This window comes from Colletotrichum aenigma (assembly GCF_013390185.1).
Source record: "Colletotrichum aenigma strain Cg56 chromosome Unknown KSG_Cg56_contig04, whole genome shotgun sequence".
Classification (NCBI taxonomy): Eukaryota; Fungi; Ascomycota; class Sordariomycetes; order Glomerellales; family Glomerellaceae; genus Colletotrichum; species Colletotrichum aenigma.
The window spans coordinates 4,615,699-4,643,538 of record NW_023500910.1 but is presented as its reverse complement, the minus strand read 5'-3'; the positions used below and the strand labels follow the sequence as shown (position 1 = coordinate 4,643,538).

The 27,840-nt window shown below is 55.8% G+C and overlaps 7 protein-coding genes across 7 annotated transcripts; 5 read left to right on the top strand and 2 right to left on the bottom strand.

The window, feature by feature from the left end:
- Positions 1 to 373: 373 nt before the first annotated feature.
- On the top strand, positions 374 to 2,614 carry CGCA056_v007078 (Uncharacterized protein; the record flags this gene model as incomplete). Its single annotated transcript, XM_037322327.1, has 1 exon — positions 374 to 2,614. One exon carries the CDS (start codon positions 374 to 376, stop codon positions 2,612 to 2,614), a length of 2,241 nt encoding a protein of 746 aa, XP_037180011.1.
- A 1,008-nt stretch (positions 2,615 to 3,622) lies between these two features.
- Positions 3,623 to 4,612, top strand: SAR1 (Small COPII coat GTPase SAR1; the record flags this gene model as incomplete). The annotated part of the gene is made up of 5 exons (XM_037322326.1): positions 3,623 to 3,641; positions 3,766 to 3,869; positions 4,005 to 4,044; positions 4,148 to 4,513; positions 4,572 to 4,612. 5 exons carry the CDS (start codon positions 3,623 to 3,625, stop codon positions 4,610 to 4,612), a joined length of 570 nt encoding a protein of 189 aa, XP_037180016.1.
- Positions 4,613 to 6,584: 1,972 nt separating this feature from the next.
- CGCA056_v007076 (Patatin-like phospholipase domain-containing protein) lies at positions 6,585 to 8,986 on the top strand (the record flags this gene model as incomplete). Its single annotated transcript, XM_037322325.1, has 2 exons — positions 6,585 to 7,629; positions 7,680 to 8,986. The coding sequence occupies 2 exons, from the start codon at positions 6,585 to 6,587 to the stop codon at positions 8,984 to 8,986; spliced, it is 2,352 nt and encodes a 783-aa protein (XP_037180017.1).
- A 3,633-nt stretch (positions 8,987 to 12,619) lies between these two features.
- On the top strand, positions 12,620 to 14,820 carry sec63 (Translocation protein sec63; the record flags this gene model as incomplete). Its single annotated transcript, XM_037322324.1, has 3 exons — positions 12,620 to 12,961; positions 13,012 to 14,602; positions 14,654 to 14,820. 3 exons carry the CDS (start codon positions 12,620 to 12,622, stop codon positions 14,818 to 14,820), a joined length of 2,100 nt encoding a protein of 699 aa, XP_037180018.1.
- Positions 14,821 to 15,544: 724 nt separating this feature from the next.
- On the bottom strand, positions 15,545 to 21,152 carry vilA (Villidin; the record flags this gene model as incomplete). Its single annotated transcript, XM_037322323.1, has 3 exons — positions 15,545 to 15,919; positions 15,974 to 20,424; positions 21,002 to 21,152. The coding sequence occupies 3 exons, from the start codon at positions 21,150 to 21,152 to the stop codon at positions 15,545 to 15,547; spliced, it is 4,977 nt and encodes a 1,658-aa protein (XP_037180019.1).
- Positions 21,153 to 23,107: 1,955 nt separating this feature from the next.
- Positions 23,108 to 23,905, bottom strand: ARL2 (ADP-ribosylation factor-like protein 2; the record flags this gene model as incomplete). Its single annotated transcript, XM_037322322.1, has 6 exons — positions 23,108 to 23,239; positions 23,294 to 23,374; positions 23,425 to 23,570; positions 23,617 to 23,633; positions 23,684 to 23,794; positions 23,847 to 23,905. 6 exons carry the CDS (start codon positions 23,903 to 23,905, stop codon positions 23,108 to 23,110), a joined length of 546 nt encoding a protein of 181 aa, XP_037180012.1.
- Positions 23,906 to 25,001: 1,096 nt separating this feature from the next.
- CGCA056_v007072 (uncharacterized protein) lies at positions 25,002 to 27,102 on the top strand (the record flags this gene model as incomplete). Its single annotated transcript, XM_037322321.1, has 2 exons — positions 25,002 to 26,730; positions 26,780 to 27,102. 2 exons carry the CDS (start codon positions 25,002 to 25,004, stop codon positions 27,100 to 27,102), a joined length of 2,052 nt encoding a protein of 683 aa, XP_037180013.1.
- Positions 27,103 to 27,840: the final 738 nt, after the last annotated feature.

The following is a 27,840-nucleotide window of genomic DNA, read 5'->3' as shown; positions in this document are numbered from 1 at the left end:
AACAAGATCCCTTTGACGATGTCCGTTCTGTCCTTATAGCCTCACGGTCCCTAGGGACACTTTTTGGTCAGCTGCAGTTGTCTTCCGAGACGATCTCCCACTCTGCACGTCCTCTTGAGGGCTACCCGCTCTTCGACATACAAAACAACAAAACATCCATCATATACAAACCACTACAAGAGCCGCTTGTGCGAGCACTTTTACTGTTACGACCGACTACTACCATATTCTCACGAAGTCGACCTTCGAACGGTTACGCCTGCTAGACGCATCGTTGAACGACTTGGCCTGGAATACCACCCTTCGCCACACCTCGAGCCGAGAGCCCGATTTAACCTTGCAATCACCTCTTGACCGACCTCACCTATCCACAATGACGCACAACACAACACACGACGCCGCGACGTCAAACGTCCTGGCTTGGTCCACACATTGCGCCAACATGCCCTCCATGGTAGAAGACGAGACCGCCGATGTTGACGAGCCTCCGGAAAATCCCACCCAGGTGCCCGTCTCTCCCATGAGCAGCATGTTCAAGAGGAATCCTATCCGACGCACTACCTTGGACCACAACACCTCTCTCCTGACGAAGGCTCTCCACAGCCCTTCCGAGGATGAGGACCCCGAAGCCCGCCCGGGCATGTCCTTCTTTGCCCGCCGCCGTTCAATGGCCAGCAACATCAGCCTGGCTTCCACCGCCGACTTGACGAGCGACACTGGCCTTACCAGCCCTTCTCGCGCCAACACTCCCAGCCCTCCCATCCCCGAGATGCGCTTCCTCCGTCTCAACGACGAACCTCAGAAGCTGGCCATGCAAGCTCCCGCTGCTCGTCCTCAGGAGCCCGCCCAGGAAGCTCCCAAGAAGCGTTGCATCCAGTTCGCCTGCGCAAAGCCCAAGCCTGCTGAGCCCATTCAGGCCCAGCCTATGGTCAAGGCCCCTTCTGCCCAGGAGCCTCAGCGCAGAAGCTGCATCAAGTTCGCCTGCCCCGTTCCTCAGCGCCCTGCTTCCACGCAGAACACTCCCCCTCAACGCCTGGAGATGGCCGCTGCTATGCTCCAGCCCCCTTCCCTGAAGGAGAGCTCGCCCGCGACTGTTCGCAAGTCTCGCTCGCGTTCCCCGCGACCTACTCTCGCACCTCCTCGCGTCGCTGTCGATGTCAAGTCGCCTACTACCAAGAAATACATTACCGCCAACGACAACGACTTGCAGAACGAGTCTTCTCACTTCCACGAGTTTGCGAGCGACGTTCCCCGCGAGGATGACTGGATCCGCCACGCCTTCACCTCTCAGGGCCGCCGCATCACTGTCGACGACACCCTGCAGAAGGAGAACGCCATCCGCAAGCTGGCGATTGAGGCCGAGGAGGAGGCTGAGGAGGAGGAGAACGAGGATGATCTTGAGACTGCCATCGACGACGATGAGGACAACGATGCCGATGATCAGGACGATGAGGAGGAGCAGGACGACGAAGATGACGAGGATGACGAGGACGATGAGGATGAGGATGAGGACGACGACAACTCGGATGGCTACAAGACCGACGAGGAGACGGGATTTGCTGATTCCGACGAGGAGGACGATGAAGACGATGATCTCAACCTCTGGACGCCCGGCCGCTCTACCGCTCAGAAGATCGACACCACTCCTGTGGCTCGCCGTCCCTCCCTCCCTGAGCAGCTTTCCGATTCTTCAGTCGCCTCGCGCACCAGCCTTCGTGCTCGCCGCGGCAAGACCCAGCGTATGAAGATTCGCCCCGGCACTCCCGAGCTCCCCGACAGCACCGACTTTGTCTGCGGTACCCTCGATGAGGACCGCCCCATGGAGGATGCCTACATCTCCTGCCTCGCAGCTCGCAGACGCGAGAAGCTCCAGCTTATCCCTCAGGACATTGACCCCAGTTTCCCTGCTTCGGACCCCGAAGACGAGGGCGATGAGGAGATCTACAACCCCGTTCACCACAGCAGTGACGACGAGGACTTCCTCCACGGCAAGATGGAGGACCTCCACCATGGACAGGACAGGAGAAGAGCTCGCAGGAAGTCGGAGCACACCTCTCCCAAGCGCTTCCGCTCTCCTCCCCCCATGAAGCGTCGTGCCTCTCCCGCACCCATCAAGCGCCGTGCTTCTCCCGCGCCTATCAAGCGCCGCGCCTCTCCGGCTCCCAAGGCCCGTGGACGCTGCCTCTTTGATGGTCCTTCTCCCCGCCGTCTTCGCTCTCCCCCTCCTACCCAGGCACTGCGGTCTCCTCCCGCATCCCCTCGCAACGTACAGGGCGCTATTACCTTCAAGACTCTGGCCTCTCGCCCCGGCCTTACTGTTACCAAGTCTCTCCCCCGTCCCCCCTCCATGTTTCCCCACATGGCCAAGGGACGCCGCACAAAGGCTCCGGCCAACGACATCCACGTCCGCGGCGCCATTGACATCGTCAAGGGCCTGGAGAGAAAGCGACAACGTCGCAAGGAGAAGTTTTACCAAAAGTACTGCAACCGCGCTCGCAAGGGTCAGATCCCTGAGCGCAAGCCACAGCGCGGCCTCGGCTGTGAGCGTATGAGAGAGCTTGGTCTGCTCATGGCCGGCAAGATCGACCAGGGCAACTACGTTCTCTCAGTCTAAACTACAGACAATTTTCTGCATTGGGTGGGGTTTGTTGATTTGCATTTACAGCGAGACTAGGGGTGTCTTGCTCGGCGTTTGGCATGGGATGGTGCACGGCATGGGAGAGGAATCATGACATATATGATACTATTTACTGTCCGATGGACTGTACATATCTTTTACACAGAGGCCAACCCGACGCACGGGGCCTCGTACATTTCTTTCGCTTCATTTTTCTTATCTTCTATCGTTGGGACGGAGCACGAATACCCCTGGAATGGCGTGTTTGAAGGCTGTATGGTTGTTTGAGCGAACACATAGCATTAGGGAGCCTGATCAACTGCATTCCTGCGATATATCGCAGATCTCCAACAACTTGTCCACATCGCATTCACAGTGACTCATTGCCATATATGATGACCATAAAGCTCTTGATAGGATATATATGGCCTACCGCAATGGCGGATTCTGCCATCTATGTGACATTGAGTTCGAAATAAGTTCGGATGCCTCAACGTGTCGAGTGACTGGAAAATCGCAACGTGTTCCTTCAAACTCTACATAAATGAAGAGATGAGAACGATTTAGACCTTCAAAACTTCACTACCTGTACATCATCATCCTTTGCTTGCCGTGATCCTCACAAAAAAGCCAGAGTGAGTTTCGCTCTGACGCACCAACACCTTTTGCCTGCCAGAGTGGAGCATCTCCGATAAGTTTTGCCCCAAATATAAGGCATAAGCACACCTCAGCACCTCAGCATCAGCACCGACCACAAGCAAGTTGGAACCCGACAGCACACAGCACAGCAGCAGCACTCCACCCCAACCGCTGATAGCCCAGTCCAGCCCACCAGCCAGCCAGCACTCAGCAACCCGCACAGCACCCGTCCGCCGCCTTGCCTTGTCTCTTGGGAGCAAAAGTCCGAACAACGAATCTATCCCGACCTCAATCTACCTATCTGCTCCACCGCATCCCCGAACCAACCTCACATACGCACAATAGACTTGATCTTTCGTCGTCAAGATGTGGATTATTGATTGGTGTACGTACTCAGCTTGCTGTTTCTTCTCCTCGCGCGCGATGCTGTCTTCCTCGCCGCCGCCGCTGCTGGGCCAAGCATCCATCCCTGGTCGAAGAGCAATCAACTGACTTGTGTTCCATCGCAGTCTACAACGTCCTCTCGAGCCTTGGTCTGCTCAACAAGCACGCCAAGCTCCTTTTCCTCGGTCTCGACAATGCCGGCAAGACGACTCTGTTGCACATGTTGAAGGTACGATACCCGAAAGCCCAGCTTGGACCGCAAGCTGCGAGAGACCTCCCGTCCGCCATGGTCCGGATGCGCCGATATGGGATATCAGGAGCTTCTGGTGCCAATACGAGGGACTGTAGCTAACAAATTCACCAGAACGACCGAGTTGCTATCCTTCAGCCCACTCTTCACCCCAGTGAGTACCTCCCTGTCCCAACAACGTTGACGATGCCGCGGGAAGCCGTGCGCACGTGTCCTCGAGTCCACCTGGAGCAAAACTGACCACCTTGCGTCTGCAGCTTCCGAGGAGCTCGCCATCGGCAACGTGCGCTTCACAACCTTCGATCTCGGTGGTCACCAGCAGGCCCGCCGCCTCTGGAAGGACTACTTCCCTGAAGTCAACGGCATCGTCTTCCTCGTCGACGCCAAGGACCACGAGCGATTTCCCGAGGCCAAGGCCGAGCTTGACGCTCTTCTCTCCATGGAAGAGCTCGCCAAGGTTCCCTTTGTGATCCTCGGCAACAAGATTGACCACCCCGACGCCATTTCCGAGGAGGAGCTCCGTCACCAGCTCGGCATGTACCAGACGACTGGCAAGGGCAAGGTGCCTCTGGAGGGTATCAGGCCCATTGAGGTTTTCATGTGCTCCGTTGTCCTCAGACAAGGTGGGTTTCCGCGCTGCTACCAATACGCGCGAGGATCATGCAAGGCTAACAGGAGCAGGTTACGGCGACGGTATCCGGTGGCTGTCTCAGTACGTCTAAGCATGGGACCGACTGCTCTGGGAAGAGCTGGTCAGGCGGTGTTTACGGCGGAATGGAGTACACGGGCGATTGTCAAGAATTGGCAAAACAAAAGAGGAAACGTCCGTACGGGAACGAAATCATGGTGCCACGTCTACGATGCTCCGATTCAAATTGCTCGAAGGGGCCGAGTCCATGTCCTGGCCCTTTTCGAACCTGATATCCTTGGGGGGTGAAAGTGCGTAATGGGGCAGGTTTGCTGCTTTGGAAGAGCTCTGCGTGTTGGTTACTGGGAATATGAGTACGCGGCATGGCGCAGAGCTCGCTGCCCGGTCGGCCACGCAGCCAAGTCAGCCAAACACGAGGCAGTATGTACGGTTTCTAGGCTAGAATACTCATTCGGGCCCGGGAACTTGGAGAATCTGGTTATTGTGCGTTTCAATCGTTAGCCTGCTATGCTAGTTCTGCATCAACAACATAACATCATCAACATCATTGTTTCGGAACGGTATTGCTGGTAGAGGTGCATATGTCACGGTGTGCTTCTGGAGACGACGTAATGCCTAGGTAGGCAGAACCTCCACGCAAGGCGCTGTGCCGCTGTGCCATGGTGATCCCGGCCCAGAGGTGATGCAACCGAGGCCACCGTGTCAGCAGGCGGGATGTAAGTTTGGGAGGCGTGGGAAGCGGCGACGTGTAAGTGTGGCATTTTAGGATTCACAAGCCACAGCCAAGATTTTCTTGATTTCGTGGATGACGATGATGATGATGACAAAGTGTGTTATCATTGATGTTCAACAAACAGCAAGGCATTCAGGGCATTGACATTGCCCGGCTCAGCCCTCCGAGATCATCGTCGTCCCGCCTCCCCCCGATACGATAGCCTTGGACGTCGATCTGAGCTCACATCATCCAAGCCATGCTTTGGGCGGGCCAACCATTGTTGCGTGTGGCGAGCGTGGTTAGGTAACATTTCCAGAGGATTCCGGAGAGGCGGGAACCAGAACGGGGGGCAAGCTTAGGGGTCCAAATTGGCGAGGAGGGGCCATGCCATGCCCGTGTCCCGCCAGCCAGCCATCCATCCAATGCCGCTGACAATGCCGGCCCCGAAGTGGTTTGCTCTCCTCCCAGTGGACGTTGTTCAGTGACAATATGACCCTTCTTTGGAGCTGTGCCACATTCTGGATGTTCATGTTTGAAGCAACGACCCAGGGGCTTCTCGTTGCTTACCTTATTATGTCAGGCTTGACTCGTACCTACCTACCTATTGTTCATGTGCGTGTCATTGGCGCGGCCGTATCTACCTGTACGGCCCTCTTGGCAGATAACTGCCTCCTCATGCTCGGAAACGAGCACGGAGACAGCGCTGCTGCTGAGTACAGACGGTTCATGGATGGTCATCTCGGCTAACCTGGTCGGTACAGACATCCCGCCAGAGGTGCTTCACTCAGGCACATCATCCACTGAAGAACGCCCCTCCCTCGCCCTACGAATGAAGTGCACCTGATTCAATCCACTGTGAAGAAACTACTGGGGAAACACGGGATACGGGATGCTCTCCCTTCCACCCTCTCCATCCGCGTCCACTGCAGCTCACTGAGAGGTGTCCACTCGCCCCCCAACGAAATCCAATTCGAGCTACAGCCGACGTCATCCGACCCGTGGCATCACGGGCGCATTCCCCAGGGAGGAGAGGCGCGAGCATCTCGAAGGAAACGCTCCGGTCCGAACAACCATCCCCAAGAACAGTCAGCTTTCCCAACAAGCGCCCTGAAATCACCCGTTATCCAGCCCCCATCACCACTTACACTCAGAAACGTCGTCTCACACATTGGCTGGCATACGCACCACCCGACAGGGAAAAAAGGGGGAGATTGACTTTCTCCATCAGCTGTACCCTCTTGTTTCCTTTTTCCTGCCGTTCGTCCTTTTTTTAGACTTTTCGTCTGCAATATCATGCGCCTAGACTTGATAGACCTCACAGCTCGCAGACATGGCTGAGCACACGCGCGAACAACGTGAACACCACAGAGTGACCTTTGCCCCGATCTCTCCCAGCAGCAGCAACAACTACAACACCGACAGCTACGGCTTCCCGCCCGAGTCCTTCGGCAGCGATGGCCTCCCCGACTTCGACACCAAATTCCTCGACGACGCGGACCTCGAGGCTTTTGTGAACGCCCTGCACGCCCCGGACCCGCTGCAGTCTCCCGCGGACGAGACGACCTCCCTGCGCTCCCCGGGTCTGAGGAGCACCTCGTCGCTCGACATCACGAAACGAGGGAGCACGTACGAGGATGGAAACGACGACCCGTCCGCCGTGGCGGCGGCGGCGGCTGCTGCCGCGGGCGACGTGACGGCGCCGCCCCAGCCCAACGGCAACGGCCACGCGAGCCAGCCGAACATGTTCATCACCGCGCAGAACGACTGGGCGCCGGTCAACCAGCGGGTGGCAAAGCGAGGGTCGCGGCGGCGGAGGAACCGGGCCAAGGGCGCCGCCGAGGCGTTGCTTGGGACGAGGACCAAGGACGAGACGAGAGAGGGCATATTCTACGCCCTGCTCAAGTGGCCGATGCTCTTCTTCGTGGGGGCCTGGCTCGCGGGTCTGGCGCTGACGTACCTTTATACGAGGCTGTACATCTGGGTCTACGAGCACTTCGTCACCTGGCGCGGCACGAGGGAGAGGCTGAGGCGGAGCATGCGGCGGACGAACAACTACCGCGACTGGGTCGTTGCGGCCAAGGAGCTGGATAGCTACCTGGACCGCCAGCGCTGGAAGGAGGAGAACGACTTTGCGTACTACGACTCCAAGACTGTGAAGAGGGTGTGGGAGCAGATGCGCAAGTGTAGGCATAGAGCCGAGGAGCAGGAGAACGGGGAGGTTGATGGGGAGAAGGGGGGCAAGCCTGCGGTCGAGGAGCTCCACGCGCTGCTGTCTGCTTGCGTGAAGAGCAACTTTGTGGGCGTTGAGAACCCGAGGTTGTACAGTCAGACGTACTACGGGACGAAGAATTTGGTGCAGAACTTTGTCGACGAGGGTAAGCATTCGCCAGTGATGGAATGGAGGTCATCAGCTAACGTGGAGTAGTTGAGAGGAGCATCAAGTTTGTTCTAAACACACAGCAGCTTACCATGGAGGAGAAGAGGAGCATTTTCAAGGGCATGTTTAACAACTACGGCCGGACAGCTCTTTGCCTATCCGGTGGCGCGTCGTTCGCGTACTACCATTTCGGTGTCGTCAAGTCTCTCCTCGAGGCGGATCTCCTCCCCGAAGTCATTACCGGCACGAGCGGCGGCGCCCTGGTCGCTGCCCTGGTGGCTACTCGCACCAACGACGAGCTCAAGAAATTACTCGTCCCGGCCCTTGCGGGTAAAATCACTGCCTGTCGCGAGAGCTTCACGACTTGGATCCCCCGATGGTGGAAGACGGGCGCGAGATTCGACTCGGTCGACTGGGCCAAGCAGTGTTCGTGGTGGACCCGCGGCTCGATGACGTTCCGCGAAGCGTACGAGCGCACGGGAAGGATCCTGAACGTCTCCTGCGTCCCGGCCGACCCGCACTCGCCCACGATCCTCTGCAACTACATCACCTCTCCCGACTGCGTTATTTGGTCTGCGGTGCTGGCCTCGGCCGCCGTCCCCGGCATTCTGAACCCCGTGGTGTTGATGATGAAGCAGCGCGACGGGACGCTGATCCCGTACTCCTTTGGCCACAAGTGGAAAGACGGTAGCTTGCGGACGGATATCCCTATCAAGGCGCTCAACCTGCACTTTAACGTAAACTTTACAATCGTGAGCCAGGTCAACCCGCACATCAACCTGTTCTTCTTCAGCTCCAGGGGCAGCGTGGGACACCCCGTCACGCACCGCAAGGGCAAGGGCTGGCGCGGCGGATACGTCATGTCCGCGGTCGAACACTACCTCAAGCTGGACATGACCAAGTGGCTCAAGTTCATCCGGCACGCCGAGCTACTGCCGCGCCCGCTGGGACAGGACTGGAGCCAGCTGTTCCTGCAGCAGTTCTCCGGCACCATCACCATCTGGCCCAAGACGCAGCCGTCGGACTTTTACCACATCCTCTCGGACCCCGACCCGCCGAGGCTGGCGCGCATGATCCACGAGGGCCAGCAGCGCGGGTTCCCGATCTTGAAGTTTGTGAGCAACAGGCTCAAGGTCGAGAAGGTCATTGAGCAGGGGCGGCGGGAGACGAGGCCGTGGATCCGCAGGGGCAGCATCGAGACCATTCTGAGCGAGGACGATTTGAGGAGTCTGTTGATTAGTGGGGCGACGGACGGGGAGGAGGATACGACGGATGCTGAGGGCGAGACTCTGCTTGAGCTGGAGGAGGAGGCTATTGTTGATGGGGACGAGGATGAGAAGTTTGAGAGGAGGTAAGTGTAGGATAGAAGATGGGGTGCGACACCCTTTGGGTTTTTGGGAATAGGGATGGGAGGATTGTAGCATAGCTTGGCGTTGCCTTTAATACCTGACAACTGGATTTTCCTGCCAGTATGTTTCTTGATTCAGGCGTTTGACAAGGCCTTCGACGGGATGGTCTTTGGCATCGCAGGCCAGCCCCTAAGTTGCGTGGTCTCTGAGGTCCGTTGAAGATATAAATCATTCCCGTGTCTTCTGTCAGAGGCTTGAGCCAAGCATTCTCGACAAACGAAACATTACCTCGTGCGCTGTGAATCTATTAGGTCTGAGGGACTCGACGGACATGAGACACAGCGAGGAATTGGTGCATCATTCCCGGCCGTCTCCGCGTTCGGGTGAGTGTTCCAGATGGAAGTATTCTTATGAATACTACGAGAGTGGAAATGATGAGGGAGGGTCGGTTGTTGAGGAAGCTTTTCAGAGACTGCCTGCCGTAAGGGGGGTGATGGCATAGAGAAAGTCGACCGACGTAATCACCTGGCTAGCGGAACAGAAGGAGCCTCTCTCTTTTCATTGGTGACAAATCTTTTGAGGGATGGTCAATAGCCATGACAATTTGTGCGTTGGCCTTATGCGTGACTCCTTCTCAGAGTCGTTACTCTTCCTTTTTATTTCTTGGGAGAACATAATGTTCGCGCTTCTCCTCTGGCTGGCTATATAAGCAATAAAAATTATGGATTCATGTCTCCTTGCCAAATCTGCCGATCCGGCACCCGCCATTCTATGGTCTTGAGGTGGTGAAGTAATTAGGTACCCTTGTGGCAGTTAGGGAGCTACGCGTAGTTTCAATCATTTGAGGCTTGTCGGGTCTTTGGAATAACTAATCGTCAGCTTATTCTGGAGATCAATACGCAGATCGAAAGAGACAGGGGTGGACAAGGGGAAGGAGGTAACAGTTGCCGTCATGGCCGGGATCCGGCCGTGCCTCCTGGCTACTGTGGCCGAGTCTCAGTAGGGTTGATTATGTGTGCTATCACTGAGTCGCAATGCCGAGAGAAATTGTGCGTTGCTCGAGGGGTTTTAGATCTAGCAGTTTTGCGTACCTTTTTTATAGTGATGAGCGTGGTGGCTACAGGAGTCTGCTTGTCCGGTAAGACACGTGGTGTATGTGTCAACCGAGGGTCTCGTGACCTTACTCATGGTAAACGGGATCTTAATTGACCCTTGTGGCAGCTTGTGCAACAAGCTTCCGCCTTCTCAATCTGGAGTGTCCGTAGTAAATTGCTCAACGCGCTGCTCCAAACCGAAGATGAGGGAGAGAAAAGTGGCAGATGGGGTCGACCTGGAGGTTTTGCTTGCATGTAATGCTGATAGCGGGCAACAGTTGAGAGAAGATACGACTGGGAGTGTTTCCACCATGATTTCGAGTGAATTCTAACTTTTTTGCTCCGGGATAGATTATAATCTTCTGTTCTGTTCCAATGCCTCTTTCACTGCATATACGGGACTTGTCGAGACTATACACGCGGGATAGAACAGATGGACGCGAGAGACCTCTGTTTTAGCTATTCTCAATGTTATGAAGTTGTGGCTCACAAGATAAGAGAAAGGTCTTGCTTCACATCCCATGGCTGAACATCAACTGCAAAGTCGCCTCATCGCTGCGGGAAGAGTTTGCCTTGAAAACAAGCAGTGTTATAAAGACTCTATAAGCAAGTTCGGCGGTGGGTTCCTACCCAAGTGTCCGTCACAAGAGAAATCGTTTCTCGCTGCCCCGAGTCAAGGAAAAAAAAAAACCTCTCTGACTACAAACAGCCTACGAGCGAGAATATATCCGCAAGTGGGCGTTGTTGTCACAGACATGGAGGCCACTTTTGCTGCACCATCTTACAGTTGCAGTTGTGATGCAGCGATTTTCCGGCCCAAGGCTAGACGATCAAAATGATCCATGGCTAAAACCGATATAGATGCAAAAAGAAGGAGCATCTGCGAAGAAAATCAGAACAAACAGTTGGCAAAAAACAAAAGGTACACGCCCAGTTGAACTGCGCGTCTCGCGAGCTGACCAGCCAGGCCCCGATCGAGATATTTCTTTTGCCTAACCCCGCGGCGGTTTTACCAACTAGACCACTTGGCCTAGCTGAACTGATCGTTGGGAAAGTTCCATGCAGTTTCGTACATGAAGGTTACTTGCGTGGGAAGAGAGAGGTCGGGCGGTGCTCTCCAGGTTCTTGTCTCTCACGGCCGCGGCGATGCGTGGGTAGAACCTCAACGGCTGAACCATGAGAAAGGAGAACTATCCCACCCTTTTTGGCTCGACACCACCTTCCAGAACTATACGAATGCGTTAGAAATTTTCACTACTGACTACAAGACGTCCACATACCTGTCTGGAAAGGTCTGGCTTTTTCTTGAAAACGCCATTGAAATGCCTCGTACAACCGAACACAGGATTCGCGGCCAACAATATGCTGTTCCAAGAGTTGGCAGTCCTAAATCACTCTGATGAGCTTCACGATGATGCTGAGCAACCGTTTCCAAAGAGAATATGCCGCAGAGAGTTGAGAGACGATGCGTGAAAGTGTGACATGATGGGCAACCTGCAGTCTACTCCTCTTAATTCTTGACTCATCACAGGTGATACCTCTTAGAAATATAGCATGCTGTCAGAGTAGCAACCAAAAACCAACAGGTAACTGAGGAGGTCATTGATAACTCTGTATCGCCTTCTGTAAGAATTAAGCTGACGCTAACAAGTACGGAGTGAAAATCTTTGAGATACGGCAGATGAAGTTACCTTGCGCACGCCAGTCCGTTCAGTGGCTTGCTTCGACGTTGAGTTGAGCAGGGGTTTGAGATGCCATGGCGGGGGTGGGAGTTGTGATGGTTAGCAAACGAGAATGCTTACCGATATACAGCCTCGAGTGAAAGTATGCGACTGGTCGTCAAGGATTCAACTCATCTCCATAGCTCATGACGGAGTTTTCAAACCATCTCAACCGCAAATGTTATTATTAGATGCATCTCGACATACGACGGGTACCTGAACGCCCTGGACGAAATAAAAAGAGTGGGCCAGCCGGAGCTAGCCAACAAGCTCAAAACGGCCAGGTGCAATTAAGGTCCAAGTTGGGGAAGGACAGATAATCCATTTGCCGGGCCGGAGGCGAAAGCAGGCAGGCCACAGTGGTACTTCATAAGGGCCAGTGGTGGGTGGGTCTCGTAAGGCGCACTGACTGGACACTGAGCCGTAACCCCCCTGTCCGGAGTCTACCACCGCAGTCTTTCGAGGCCACGATTGTCAAAAGGAAGTGACTGACCAGCAGCGCAGACGGCCAACGGACACTTTTGCTTCCTCAGCCCAGAGTTGTCTCCCGCTACACGGCACAACCCAACCCACTGCACAGCGCCTGCTGTTCTTTTCCCTCCGGGTTTCTGTATTCTTCTCTTTTTTTCTAGTCTGTCTGCTGCAACGACACGACTGTTTCTCCGTGCCGGCTACGCCGCTCGTTCCTCTTACTTTTCTCGCATCTCCCGCGACACTCTCTTTGACGTGGCATCTTCATCGCGACACCACCACCGCCCAGCCGCTGCTCCAATCCCGCCTTCGCCCACCCGTCCCAGAGCTCTCGAGCTCGCCACGCCGTCAAGATGAGTTCCGACTACTCGTACGACTCCGAGGCGCAATTCTACCCCTTCTTCATCCTCGCCCTCAGCAGCATCATCACGCTGCCCCTCGGCTACACCCTTCTCTTCCCCTCCAAGGACATCGAAGCGAAAGCCCCGCGCATTCAGAGCGACTACAAGCCCGAACATGCCGACCTAATCGAGAAACAACGCAAGGCGCACGAGAAGAAGCAGCGCCGCATCGTGCGCGTCATCTTCGTCCTCGCCGGCCTGGCCCTCATGGCCGGCATGGTCTACCTCATCCTCCACGTCCAGACCGTGACCCCCAAGATCTGGAACCCCTATGACATCCTCGGCATTTCAGACGTACGTACAATCGGTCGCTATACGGTTACCCAGCACTAACAAGCTCCTAGTCCGCCGACGAGAGACAAATCAAGAAGGTCTACAGGAAACTCTCCCAAAGACTGCACCCCGACAAGGTCAAGCCCGACCCGGCCAAGAACGAGACCATCGAATCCCTCAACGCCGCCTACGTCGAGATCTCCAAGGCCTACCAGGCGCTCACCGACGAGGAGGTTCGCAACAACTACATCCAATATGGCCACCCCGACGGAAAGCAGAGCTTCAGCATCGGCATTGCGCTCCCCAAGTTCATGGTCTCTGACGGCAACGGCAAGTACGTCGTTCTCGCCTACACCCTGCTCCTAGGCGTTCTCCTGCCTTACCTCGTCGGATCCTGGTGGTACGGCACCCAGCGCATGTCCAAGGACGGTGTCCTCATGGAGAGCGCCAACAACCTATTCCGCGCTTACAAGGAGGACATTGACGAGGGTGGTGTCGTTACTGCCCTGAGCCACGGAAAGGAGTTTGAGAGTGTCCTCAAGGGTGACAAGGCCGAGTCTGGTCTTTCCAAGCTCGAGTCCAAACTGTTCGCCAACGCCGAGAAGGCTGGTCTTTCGCAGAAGGACAAGCAGGCTCTGGAGGATCTCGACAGCGGCGTCCGCCGCAAGACCCTCGCGCTTCTCTGGTCCTACCTCGGTCGCATCGATCTCGAGGACCCTGCTCTGAACAGCGCCAAGTATGAAGTTGCCCCCATCGCCCACGCCCTGACCAGGTCTTTCTCCTCCATCGCCCAGGCTTACGGTAGCACCGGCCCCATCTTGGCCGCGTACTCCGCCAGCCAGCACCTGATCCAGGCCACGCCCCCCAAGTCGTCCCCCCTCCTCCAGCTTCCTCATTTCAACCAGGAGATCGTCAATGCCGTCGAGGGTGGCGACGAGAAGGTTCACGTCTCCCTCCAACAGTTCATGGATCTCCCCGACACCCTCCGCAGAAACCTGACGGTAAAGAAGGGCCTCCTCACCGAGGAGCAGTACAAGACCGCGCTCGACGTCTCCAGGCAGCTTCCCCAACTCCGCGTCGCCAAGGCGTTCTTCAAGGTCACCGGCGAGCGCTTCATCATCCCCTCCTCTCTTGTCACCCTGGTCGTCAAGGGCCGCATCATCCCCCCTGGCAGCGAAAACGTCCCCGAGATCGACGAGGTGGATCTGGAAGACATTGACCCCGCGGAGGACGACCTCGAGGCTTTCCTGGGCCGCAAGAAGAAGACCATTAAGGGACCCGACGGAAAGACCATCCCCGTTGACGACAAGCCGATTCTGCCTCCCCTCGCCCACTCCCCGTACTTCGCCCGCGACCACGCTCCCAAGTGGTACGTCTTCTTGACCGACTCCAAGCAAGGCAAGATGGCCGTTCCTCCCTTCACCTTCACTCAATTCGACCAGCCCATCTTCGGCGAGGATGGCAAGCCCACCTTCAACATGCAGACCCTCAAGGCTCAGTTCGCGGCACCCCCTCAAGCCGGTCACTACACTTTCGTTATGCACGTCGTGTGCGATAGCTACGTCGGCTTCGACACCAAGATGGAGGTAACCTTGGTGGTTGAGGAGGCGGACAAGGCTGCTGCCATGGCTGCCGAGGACGAGATCAGCGAGCCTGATGAGGGTAAGTCTCCTGGACATTCACACATATCACGCAAAGCTAACCAACCTGCAGACTCGATAGCCGGCCAGATGCAAGCCCTCAAGGGTGGAAGCGTACCTGGTGCCACCAAGCCCCGCAGGAAACCCGCCGACGATGACTCGGATGAGGAGAGTGGTACTGATGACGATGTTGAGGACGACACGAGCGCGACAAACACGGACACCGAGGACGAGTCATAAGGGCTTCTCCCCCGTGCAAGGACTAGCCCGACGAGCGGGCGTGTATGAATGTGCAATAGTAGAGAAAAGAAAAGGCAAAGAAATCAAGGAGTGGTAGGACTCGCAAACAATATACCCCAAGTCACAACTTCAACAACCAACATGACACCAAATGTGGCTGGGCTTGACGCTCGGCGATGGCTACGAATACGGATGAGATCGTACTTGTAGGCGGGCAGGTCAGGGGCGAAGGGGTGAAAGGGGGCAGACGTATGTCCTGTGCATAGGGTGGCAGACACACCCATCAAGCGTACATAGATATAACCGGCGTTGTTCAGGTAGTTGTCGTGGGCTCTCTTTCTGGTTTGATTAATCTATAAGCAATTTTTTGGTAAACTGTGTCAAATGGCGGTTCAATTCGCTTTCAATGCTGTTGTCATGCTGTATCCACGATTGGTACCCAGCAGAGGCATTGCTGATGCCCTACTACCACCCCATTGCACAGGACGTCAAATCAGCGCAGCCGACTCGTTTATAACAACGCCCATCGCCGCCTTAACCTTTGCAAATGCAACATTAAAAACACAATATCATTTACAACGAGTTGCCCCCTTCATCTCCACATTTGCTCCCTCCAAGCATCCGGGTATTTATTTTTGAACAGGCATTCAGCCCGCCAGCCGCCTGCCTTGCTCTGATAACTCCGTCCATTCCGCCGCGCCGCCCCTAAACACAGATATTTCATTTACTCACTAAGCGCCTGGAGTGCCTGGGTCAGGGGCACCACGCGCAGACTCCTCCCACGCTTCAAGGGACTTGAGCTTCCGCTCCTCACGGGCATGATGGTCGGGCTGGCCTCATCCCGCCACTTGCGGAAGACGCTCTTGAGATCCTTGGGGATACCCTCGAGGACGACCGTGGAGATGGGAATAAAGGGGCGGTCTTCCATGCCGCTGGCCAAGATAGCATACTCCTGTGCAAAGTCGAGGGCGATGCGGAACGAGCTGTACTGACTCTGGGCGAACTTGCCAACAATGATGTACATCTCAAAGAAGGCGTCCAGGACGTAGATTCCTGAGGGGTCCAGGTCTGCTTGAGTGAACGGAGCGATTTCAACGACCTGTATTTCGTTAGATTGGGTACCAGAGCTGATTCAGGAATTGTATCATCTTACCTGCTGCTTTGAAGCCGCGTTAGACCGGAACAGGCGCTGACAGTACTTGTCGTAGCTCGGCTTCAAGCGCCAATGGTCCGCGGACGTGGCCTTCGAGCCGCCGTCGAAAATGTCCCAGAAGCTGTCCGGCTCACTGCCGTCGTCGATCTCCAGGAGCTCGCCCGTCAAAGTCAAGTCCATACCTATGAGACGCGCGCAACTCTGCTCGTCCACATCACTACCCTTGCCCTTCCACAGGTAGCACTTTCCTGAGGTTGCGATCAGGAAGGGGAATCCTGAGCAGAGGCTCGCCGAAGACAAATCGACCTCGTCAAACACAAAGGTGTGCTGTCCGAGGGTACGACGGCCGCAGAGCATGCTAGGCGCCAGAGAGTCGTACTTGGTGCTGGTGCCCCGGCGAATGATAATCATGCCGCCAAGTGCCAGGATAAATTCAGGGGTTTCTCTGCCCTGGCGCATCCTGACAACCTTTCCGCCGAGAGACCTGGCTTCCCGGTTCACAAACAGAGAGGCATCTTCGGCAGTGGCGTCGGGCACCTCATCGCCGGCCCAGAAGTACACCTCCGTTGCCTTTCTGCCGGTTTCGTTTGTGAAGGTAAACGCGCAGATGTACATTTCCCGCTCAAACAGGATGCGCTCGTTATGCGCCGGCACGGGGATCTTCTTGCCATCGCCAGTGATCTGGAATAGCCGACCACCCTGGCCCTGGATGTTGCGAGCCTGGGGCTTATTCATCAGGATTTCCGCAGTATCCACCCGGAACTCTCTCTGCGGTCTCGGTGTGCCGAAAAAGTCATCCAGCATGGTCGACACATCCGGTCCCTGTTTGGTCGGAGATCGCATCGGCGATGTTACGGGCGTAGGGGAAGATGGCTTCGGAGGAAGCGGCAGTGGCCTGGCAGCGGCCTTCGGGGTGCTGGTCCTCTCCATAGGAGGCGCAGGGTTTTCAAAGCGGGAGATGTTCTCGACAGGAGGCGAGTTCAGTGGCGACCTCACAGGTGATCTCATGGGAGGAGGCGACTTTACGAGCGGCGGTGACTGTGCCACGGATCCTCCAAACATGGCGGTGGCATTCTTGACAGACACGACAGGCTCGCTGTCGACCTTGTCGTTCGATGCCATCTTCAGAGGTGAGCTAGGCCGCGACAGGCGGAGAGGCGCCACGTGAGGGCTGTAGTCATTCGGGGGCGGAGATCTGATGGGAGATCGAATTGGCGACCTGGAGGTGGGTTCAGGCAACGGCCGCGCCCCAAACGTCTTGATCGGAGTGGGCTGCGCGGGCTCCTCGCGGGGTTCCGCATACGACTTGCGCGGAGAACTGGGCCTGGGCTCTGGTAGAGGCCGTCCAGAAGTCTTGACAGGGGAAGCTTCCTCCTTCTGCGGTGTAGGGCTAAGAGGCTTCTCGAAGACCGGCTTGGGCTCGAACCTCGGCGTAGAAACGGGACTCTCCTTCTTGGGGCTGCTCGGTTGGGGGATCTCCCTCGCGGGACTATCAGGCTTGGGGCTGTCCTTTCTCGGGCTTTCCCTTTTGGGACTCTCGGCCCTCTTTGGACTTTCGGCCCTCTTTGGACTCTCGGCCCTCTTTGGACTTTCGGTCCTCTTGGGGCTCTCAGGCTTGGGGCTAGCCTGGGCGGTGTCATCCAGGAATATCGACATCCTCTTCATATCCAGCTTCTTAGGCGACGTGGGCTGGGCGGTAGGCTCGACCGGCTTCTCCTCCTGAAGCTTGATGGGGGAAGACTGAAGCTTCATGGTGGGGGATCTTGACCTGCGGGTCGGCACGGGTTCACCGTCTTTGGGGCTGAAGACTGGCTTTTCCGCAGACTTTTCCGCTGGCTTTTCAGGTTCTTCCACGGGTTTCTCGAACGACTTCAGAGGAGCCGGCCGGCTCTTCAAAGCCGCTTGGGCAGCGACTTGGGCATGGATCGAAGGAGGCGCTTCCTTCACCGGGCTCTTCTTAGGCTCCTCCATCATGACCGGTTCTTCATCCTTGACCGGCGAAGCGGGCGCCGGGCTTGACTGAGACTCCACAGGAGCGGCGGCCTTTGTCGGAGCCTTTCTCCTCGGACCACGAGCACGGCCTTTGGTCATGTGCGTCAGCTGCGGGCCTGGTGCCGTGGGCTCTGAGGCCGAGGCGCCGGAACCCTCCGACTTTTCAGAGTCTTTCCCTCCGGCCATGGGTGGCGGGCCGCGAGCCAGAAGCCCGGCAAGCGCAGGGTTGAAACGGTTTGCAAGCCCACCAGCCGCAGCGCGGCCTTGCAGGCGGGCCGGGGGACTGGTCTCTTTCTGAAGACCTGGGGAGGTGGCCGAGCCGGTGGGAGACTTGATCGATTCCGCCGGAGACTTGAATGACGGCGAGGGCGCCGCGGAGTCATCCTTTGGCTCGTCTCTCGACATGGACTGTGGCCGCCCGCTGACAGATTTGCGATGTTCAATCGTGTAGTCTGACATGTCTGGCCTGGAGGAAAGAGATTTGCTAAATTCAGCCTTCTTCAGCAGGGCCTCAGGCACCGGTCTGTCGGCCGCGTTGGATTTGCTGCGAGCGATGCCTCTGCCTTGTTCTTGGGCGGCCTTGAAATCTTCTTTTTTCTGCAGGATTGCATCCTTGAACTCGTCCTTGCGCTCGCTGGGCTTGGGGCCACCGGTAATGTTGAGACCTGCTTTTCCGCGCAGGATGTTACCCTTCAGCTCATCTGGGGCAACGTAGTTTTGAGTCTTGGTTCGACGCAGATTACCAAAGACGTTTGCTAGTTCGTTAGGCTGTTCCTTGGATGACCCCGCATCGCCAGAGGGGTTCCGAGATTTGAGGCCGGCACGGAAATCCTTCTTTGGTGGGGTCTCGGGCTTGACCTTTGCTGCGGCAGGGCCGTCACTGACTGACGATCGTTTCGGGATATCTCCAATTTCTCCCTCAGGTTTGGCGTCATTGATCGGGCTCTTGATTTGGCTATTGCGGAAGCTGCTTCCACTGATGCTGCCGCTTGATCTATGTGAGGTCTCAGTTGGTGGTGTAAAGATGCCCTTCAGCCCACTGACAGAAGGCTTGGAGGTATGGCCGCCCATGGGTGATGACCGCATGAGCCCGCCAATATTGACTTCGTGCTTCTGGGAAGAGACGGATCCGGCTCGCCCAAGATCAACACTCCCACTGGCAGCCTTTTGCGCCTTGGCTTTGTTCAGCTCGACCATCCACGCCGGTTGATTCGTCGTGGGCGGCGGCTTCGGCTTCGGCGACTCTGGCTTGTTCAGTGCTGTCTCCAGCCAGCTAGCTTTGGTCGGGCTCCATCTCCTAGAATCCATGGTCTTGGACGGACTTGACGGTGGTGTCACCTTCTCCTCGTCGTCTTCGGTCGGCTTCGGATCCGGATGGGGATCGGCGACAGGTGCTTTGGGGGTGGTTTCCAGGTCATTTTCTTCTTCTGTAGGACCATGGCGAGAAGCAGGACGAGAGGCATGGCGGGACGCGGGACGGGAACGGGAGCGAGCTCTGCTTGTGCTCGTAGGAGTGGACGCTCCATCGCGAATAACCATACTTTGTGGCCGTGATCGGGACTCACCAGTCCGGCTTGAAGCGGCCGAGTCGGCACGAACGAGCCCAGTAGGAGACGTGACACTCCATCTCTTTACACTGTCTGATCTCTTCATCATGGCACTCTGCACAAAGCCGCCCATGCCCTTCGTCGGCGAGACAGGTCTTGTAGGCGATGCGCGTCCTGATCCTGACGACAAGGCTGACGCTCGCTTGTCATTTTCGGGAGAGATCTCGGCAGGGGGGTCGAGTCTTTGCGCGGAGCTCAATGACAGCGGAGATGCCAGGCCTTTCGTAGGGCTCGAACTTTCTGGAGCGAGGTCGGTCGATGAGCTGCGGCTCATGCCAGGGAGCTGCTGGCGCATGGCCGACATGTCGGTTGTATCTGTGTCTTCCACTTGGCTCTTGCGGCTGGCGGCGGAGGCAACGCTAGCTCTGTCGGCCGTCTGGCGGAACCAGGAGGGGTCCTTGGATCCCAATGCCTGGGCGATCTGGTCCTTGGAGAAGGACTGTTCGGTTGCGGAGGCGGGGTCAGACGGCGGGTTTGGCGAGGTCCTTGCAGCGTTCTCGGCGGCGACGACGGAGAGAGGACGGCTCTTGGATCGATCGGAATGTTGCGAGTTGGGACGCCTCTGCCAGGAAAGCGGTCGCGCTCCTTGTACGCTGCCGGTAGGAGAGGTGACGCTCGTTCGCTTGGTATCAGCATCGAAGGGTGAATCGTTCTCTTTGGTGGGAGAGGTGGAGGAGAAGCTCTCCATGGTGTCAGAGGCCGTGATACCACGGGATCGAGGGCTTCCGGTGTGTTCGAGGCCAGGTGAAGACAGCCTCAGATCATCGGAAAGCTGCGTGGTGTTGCGTTGAGACGAGGGTGGTGGGGTATTGGCCGGGGATGATTTCTGAGGGGAAATGGATCGGGCGCGTTCTGTCAAATGTTGTCAGAAGGAGGGGTTGATGCAATTCTGGCAAATAGCACGGCGAGCGCAACAAGGAAAAAAACACAATGGCAAATGAGGAAACACAGAAAGCGGGTTGATGATTTTTTTTCTGCAGGGCGCAAAGTAGATGGGCAACAATGGACGAAGGCCGTGTGCTCTTGGTAGTGCAATGTGCGTGTGCCCATTGGAGTGCCGTGGATTGGTGTCAAGGCGTCGAGGCGTCGCCCGCGTCTCGCCCAGTGCGGCGGCGGTCCCGTCAGTAGCTCAGCTTTTTGGTCAAGGGCAACCTGAACCTGAACATAGCACAGCACCGAGCACTCGCGCAGGATGGGCAAGACGCGAAGTAGGATGCGTACCTTGGCCGAGTTGGGAAAAGAAAGCTTACAAAAAGAGGCAAGACACGCAGGTAGGAATAGAACAACAGCAGCACCAGCGAGGGTAACGCAGGTGAGGAGGGACTGCGCGGGAAGTGAGGGACAGACGGGATGGAGACAGAATGAGAGACAAACAGAACAGGTGTCTGGGCTGGGCAGAGCAAAGCAAGGGAAACACAACAACACGTACCGGCACGACGAGCCTGGCGTTCCCTCTTCTCCTGCTGGATCTTCTCGTCCAATTCGCGCTGACGGGCGTCGTCCTCCTCGGTGCGGCGGGCATTCATCTCCTTGACATCCTGCAAAAACTTGGAGACGTCGTCCATGGCTTGTTCCGACATGTCGAAGCGGGAGGCAGAGTCATGACACGATTGCGGTGGGGGAAGAATGGAAACGGGTGGTTCTGTATGCGCAGGTATCCCCCGGTGAGAAGGTATGCCGTGGCAAGGCGAGCAAGCGTGGTGAGGCCCCTTTGGTTGGAGAAGGATATGTTGTCTATTTTTTCCCCTTGGCCGGTGCTCCTCGACGGGACGGGATGAGGTAGGTAGGCGGAGGCAGAGGCAGAGGTAGAGAGGGAGGTAGCGGGATGGGTGCGGTACTGAGCGGGAGGTACTTCGTCACCACCACCTCAGAGGTCCAGTCGAATCTGGGATGGGACGGGATGGGATGGCGCCGCTAACGAGCTGGAACTTGCGTGCGAGAAGCAAGGTACTGGGCGCGGCAGGGTGCAGTACGCTGCTGGAGGTACGGTAGGTTGGTTCCGAGGGTTTGGTGAGGGGGCGCGTGAGACTAGAGGCCTTAGGTAATGCACGAGGTAAATAAGGTCGTGTGGGTGAACGGCGACAGGACGGGACCTGCGTTTGTTGATGAGAGGCTTGAGGCCCAAAGCTAAGAGCAGCAAATGGGAAGCTGACGGCAGAGATGAAGGAAGCAGGTTTTTGGACTCGTCAATGGCCGATGCGAACGACTGTTGCATCCCGCGTTGGCGACCCGACCTTTCTGCCTTGGGGCCCTAGCTACCTACCTTACCTTACCTTACCTACCTGCGCAGTCTGGCCAGGGACACACATTTGAGAACGAATGCTACGTCCGCCGAATACTTTTGCCCTGTCCTTGGTCTAGCTTTGGCTGCGAAGACTGTACCGTCAGGCACTGGTCACAGATGACAGCCCAGCACCCCAAACAATTTCACAGAGTTGGGAACAGACGTTGGGCCCATCGTCCGTGTTGATTTCCCCAAGTCTCAGCGCTAAAAGACCAATCTCTCAGAGCTGCTTCTCGTCCATCTCATCCAACGTTCTGAATAACCACAGGTAGAAAGAAGTACAATCCTCTCAGTAACGGCTCATCCAGCTGCACGATGTTCCAGCTCAGCTCGGCTCAGCCAGCCCAAGTCGGCTCAGCGCAGCCACGGAACTCGATGGAAAACAACAAAACACACAAAGGAAGCTCGTAAAAGAGGTACGTACCCGTCTTTCTTTACCTCAGGCAAAGACTGGGCGCTCGGATCATTGGCTTCTCCACACTTGCAACCCCTGTCTCACATTGGGATATCGCTCGTACCTGAGATCCCTTGACTTGGGGCCGCACCAATTTCGCCGTTCAAGCACCTCACTGGCCAGCGGGAGCGTTTCAATCACGTCGTTTCAAACCATGATTTCATGGAGGGATGTCCTGGCATTCAACACAATTCCTCTGCTATTCCAGCCGTCCAACGGTGCTGAAGGCACGAACAGCGTTGTTTGTCGCGTGCCCAACAGCTGGCAAGTTCTTCGGCACTGCTGAAGCACCAAGCAGCAATCTTTCGGGCATCATCGGGCCAGCGGAGGCCCAATTTTAAGCAATACAATAACCACCAGGTCGTAAGACGCAAAGAAATCCGACAAGCTTCCGGTCTTAGCTTTCAGCCTCAGCTTACGTTGGCTTCCAATAATAATAGCAGTCCCCTTTTCACCTTTTCACCGCGTGGATGCGCTGCATTTCAACCTCCGGGTCATCCATCTATCTGCGACCCATCACACAACCTCGATCCCGACTTCCGAGCCGTAACACCCCATCGGATCCGGTATGTCGTGGGACCAGGCTTCCAGAACACATTGTCATGCCCTGCCATCCCTCTTTTGACCTAAGGGACTTCATGCTGGTTTCTGCCAGCTCATCCCAGCCTCCAACGGCGCGCTCGGCAGCTAGCTGTGCTGACTGCCGGGACATCCTCGAGTGTCGTCAACCGCGGAGCCTCCCTTTCTGCTCCATGTCCATGATGTTCGCTTGTCGATAACAGCGGGAAGCAAGCCCCTTAGTACAGAAATAGCCTCTTTTTTGCGTCTTCCACAACCCATGCCAGGCCCTCCTTGAGGTTGGTGCCTGTCATGGCGCTACATCGCAGGATGTGCCAGCGATGCGTTCTGATGGCTTCTAGTCGTAACCCCTGAGAAAAGGTCAGCGTGTCAGCCTCGGGTCGCCAGGGGTGACCGGGACGTACATCGAGTATTTCCTGCTCATCCATGCATCCGTTCACATCAGTTTTGTTCGCAAAAACCAGGAGACTGGCTCCCGAGAGCCGCTGTTATCCATGTCAGCCCTATCGAGAGAAGGGGTCTGCATCCAACAGACCTCTTCTTGCAAAAGCCCATGCAGTTCCTCCATGCAATCCTGGATTCTCAGCCGGTCTGTGGCGTCGACGACCCAGATCAAGGCGTCTGTCTTCTCAAAATAGTTCCGCCAGTATGATCGCAGCGTCTTTTGACCGCCCACGTCCCCTGCTACGGTCAGAGGGCTGGTCACCCGTATGAGAGAATGACCCACAGATGTTCAGTTTGTAACTGAGCGGTGTCAATCAGCAGCACTGGGAAGTGGAGGACGCTCAACGCACCCATCGTAGTCGATAGTCTTGATGATGAAACCCAATGTTGGGCTCACCGTGTTGACATCCTCTCCCATGATCTTCTTGACAATCGTTGTTTTGCCCGCATTGTCAAGACCTCTGGTGAGTCTGTCAGCGGGGTCGGCCAAGTGTTGCGTACTCGCAGACTGACAGCATCAGGATTCGCATTTCCTTGTCCTTTACGCGGGCTTTTCGCAAGATGGACAGCATTTTAAGATAGGCGTGATGGTCTGTGGTATAAGGTATCTGAAATGGGCGTCTGCAAGATTCTTGATTTGTCTATCGTAATGCTGCTCCTTGCATTATTCACGTTGACCGATGCAGACTGCTCTAATTCGGGGCGCCTGACTGGACCAAGCTGGGCACGTGACACCATCGGGCATGCGGTCTCGGTCTGGCTTCGGTGAGTGGCAGCTCATTGGCGTCTCACCGAGTACACCGACCACTTCAACAACTACACTTGAAGCTGATTTTCGTCCTCGTCTATGATAGAAATATCTTTTCGAATCGGATAATACCGAAAGTACTTCTAGCAAGTTGACCTGTTAAGTTCTGGAATTTATTACCTAAATGTTAAGTCAGAGATAAGTGAAATATACATAAATCGACGAAGATGCTCAAACTCAACTCCTTCAAAGCACCTAGAATATTTCTAGCGTCTTTGCGTTCTGAAGCCTGGTTCAATTTTTTTTCCAGAGTCGAGAAGACCAACCCTATCTGATGGGAAGGCACCTTCCCTAAAAAAGCAGCTGCTCCTGCCTTTGATATCAGAGAACTCTCCCACACTTTGCGCCAGACCACCCGTTCGTTTCCTTTTCCTCTCCTTCTTACCCTCCCAATCCCCACCCACCTGCCTCTCCTCCTTCTCCCACACCACAACAGATTTTGTGAAACTTGGCTACAACACCAGTAGCAGTGAGACAAGTCAAGGCACTGCCCTGACTTTTCCTACCCAAGTTCACAGTCGCGCCAGAGGCATCTGATCTCCTTCACTACAGGTTGCCGCGTTTCTTCCTTTCTTTTTCGGCCAAAAACACCCAAACACGCGACGCATCCTCCTCTTTCCCTCTCAAGAACTTCACAGCCGACAGGCAAAGCAGTGAGATCCTGGTCTTCCTTCCTTAACACCCCTTTCATTCAAGCCAGCCGGTAAGTGTGAGCAGCAACAATTGCTCAGCCTAAAAATCTTTTGTTGGATCCTTTATACTGATCTCACAACAGACAACTACCAGCCCTGAAGGTGCTTGATTTCTCTGTCTCAACCACACCGTCTACTCGTTTGAGATAGAACCAAGAAGTCACTACAATGACTGAGGCAGATCAAGAGCGCGGTGGCCGAGGCAGAGCCCCAGATAAGAACACTCGTCGTCGCCGCCAGGGCAGCCCTTACCCTCGCACCATAATCAGCTCCTTCTCTGCAGGCAGTATACCTTCCCCGACGAGCATGCCCTGCCCCACCGCGACTTCCTCCCCGATGCAGCTGCCGGTTGAAGACAGCCCCAACGAGAAGCCTCGAATCCCTGGCATTCCTTCCCTCTATTTTCCCATCCAGAGAAGCCCTGGCCCTAAGGTAAACGAACCTACTCAGCGAACCTCCATCCGCTGGGACAAGAATCTTCCTCTTCCCGACAGGAAAAGCCCTACCTCACCTGCCAGCAACATTCCGTCAAGCCCTGAATCACCGGAGCCTATTCCGCAAAAGAACCGCGATTTCAGCTACGGCAGCGACTTCGTGCTTACTCGAGATCACGATCGCTACTTCCTGGCAGGACAGACTGAGAAGCAAGATTTTCAGGAGGAGGCGAATTCCACTACAAGCAACACGCAACAGGGAGGCAGCTCGCTGCACACCGACTCCGAAATGGCTTACTCTGACTACTCCCGTGGCCCTTCGGCTTTCGGTCGTCCCACCGCGCCTATCACGCGCGTGTTCAACGAAGAAGTCGATCGTGCTCAGCTCACCCAGAATGCCTTGCAGTCAATCCCCAATGGAGAACATCATACCGGACGGGAGTCAAGCAACAGCCGGTCTTCCTGGGATGTTAGCGCTGACGACGAATCTTCGAACGATGGAAGTGTTTCTTCACGCGTTGCGCCGTTCACACCCAGTCCCATCGTTGAGCAATGGATCCAAGATCTCCCTACAGGTATCATATTTTCACTGTCAGACTGCGCTCGCGACGACTGGGAGTACGAGTTTGGTATCAATCCCGAGACCGGAGATGTGATGGAAGAAGTCAAGCAGCCCAACACAATGATCGACTGCGACGAGGAGGGCAAGATGTCCCAGAACTGGATCCATCGCCGTCGAGGAATGACCAGCAATGTACTGGTATACAAAGAGATTGACGTTCGTGCCAAGATCATGAAGCGACAGGAACAGGAGCGCATCAAGAACCGAGCCAGAAAGACGGTCAAGCAGATTCAAGACCAGGCCGTTGGCCGATTGCCCCAGCCCAAGGAGGCAGAGAAGCACAAGGTGCAGCCTCTTACCGACTACACTCTCCGTCCCGCCTCACCGAGTGACGCCAATGGCTGCGCCAAGACGTACAACCTCTCCGTCACGGCCCAGGAGCCTCTTGTCGACTCGACCAACGTCTCGACGCAACATTTCGAGTCCATTTTGAGAGAGTGTTTTCAGGAGAAGCTGCCCTTCGTCGTCGCAACTCAGACGAGCGTCGACCTCCGCGATCCCAAGAACTGGCCCTCCCGTGCTGCCCATCGCCAGTATATGCAACAGTTCCAACATCTGCTGGAGAACCAGCCCAAGAATGATAATGCGACCATCTGCGGATTTGGGTTCCTTGCTCCGTATGAGAAGGGTATTAGCTTGACCACGGGCGCCGCTGCAGACACCGCGAAGGTGGTTGTTTTTGTTCACCCTGATCATCGCCGCAACGGTGTTGGCAGCGCCTTGCTCCACCGACTGCTTTCTCAGACATCTTTGATGTTTCACGGTCATGCTCAGTACGAGTGGCGTGACCCCGACGCTGTTGATGATGGATTCCATCGGCCCGACTTCAAGCCTATTCACCGTGAGTTTCTCATATGTCTGCTGGATGTCACCCAACTAACAAACGGCAGGCATTGTCATGCATGCTATGGTCCAAGGCAAGGACGACAAGCATCAGTGGATGAGCAAATTCATGAAGTCGTTCCAGTTTGAACCCTCTGGAATGCTCAACCAGGTCTACAAGGTCGAGAAGCCGAATGGTATCGACTGGTACGATCAAGCTGTCTGGGTACACTGGGCTAAGAACGCCGGCAACGGACGCACATTCTACGCCGAATCTGAGTGCTCTTATGACTACCCTGGCAAGCCTCACTCGCCCGTCAAGGTTGCGGACTCCTGCCCGCGAGTCGAGTTCCCCAACGGCCCCGACTACGAGAGTGATGATACATACTAGAACGTCTAGAATGCGTCTACTTGAGGCTATGAGAGGTCTACGACGCAGCTCACGCTGAGAGTTCGCAACGTCACAGATGTAAGATTTTCTTCGCTTATTGTGGTCGCAACTTACTGACTTTGTCGCAGCGTCACCCGTGAACGGTGGCCACAAGAATGACAACAAGAATGTGCAATAACGAATGAGTTTGCTGACGCCGAGTCAACGAATCTCTATCACAAGAATGGCACGGGTTGCGGGGGCAAACCCTCTACCGCAAGCAATCGAGAGGCCCCGGAGTACCGCGAAGTGCATTGTCTGAAGATTTCAATCATCAGAGCCACGCAACTGTTCGAGAGAGCCGCCTCCGAATCTTTCTCCTCTGCCTTTTCCTTTTCAAGTTTTTCAGTCCGTGTCTTGAGCCTCATAATATTTGTCAGAGTACCCGAGGGAAGACGTAACGTTGCCAGAGTTGTGGAATTGGACCGGATCAATGACCGTCTGGGGAGAAGGGAAGGGTTTGCTGGTCATGGGAAGCTTGGTTTTGCTCCTTCGTGCAAAGGTTGGGACTCCTCAATGCCAGTATGGGTGGCCGACAGATCCGGACCTTAGAAAACCTTGGAATGTCACTGGTCTCTAGGTAGATAGCTCAAAAGTTTTTGTTTTCAGTCTCCGATGCCAGTGACAAAACGGAGAGTAGAGATGTCTAAAAATGTGAAACAGAAGACGTGCACTCTCGTAGACCTACCATAGTGCTCG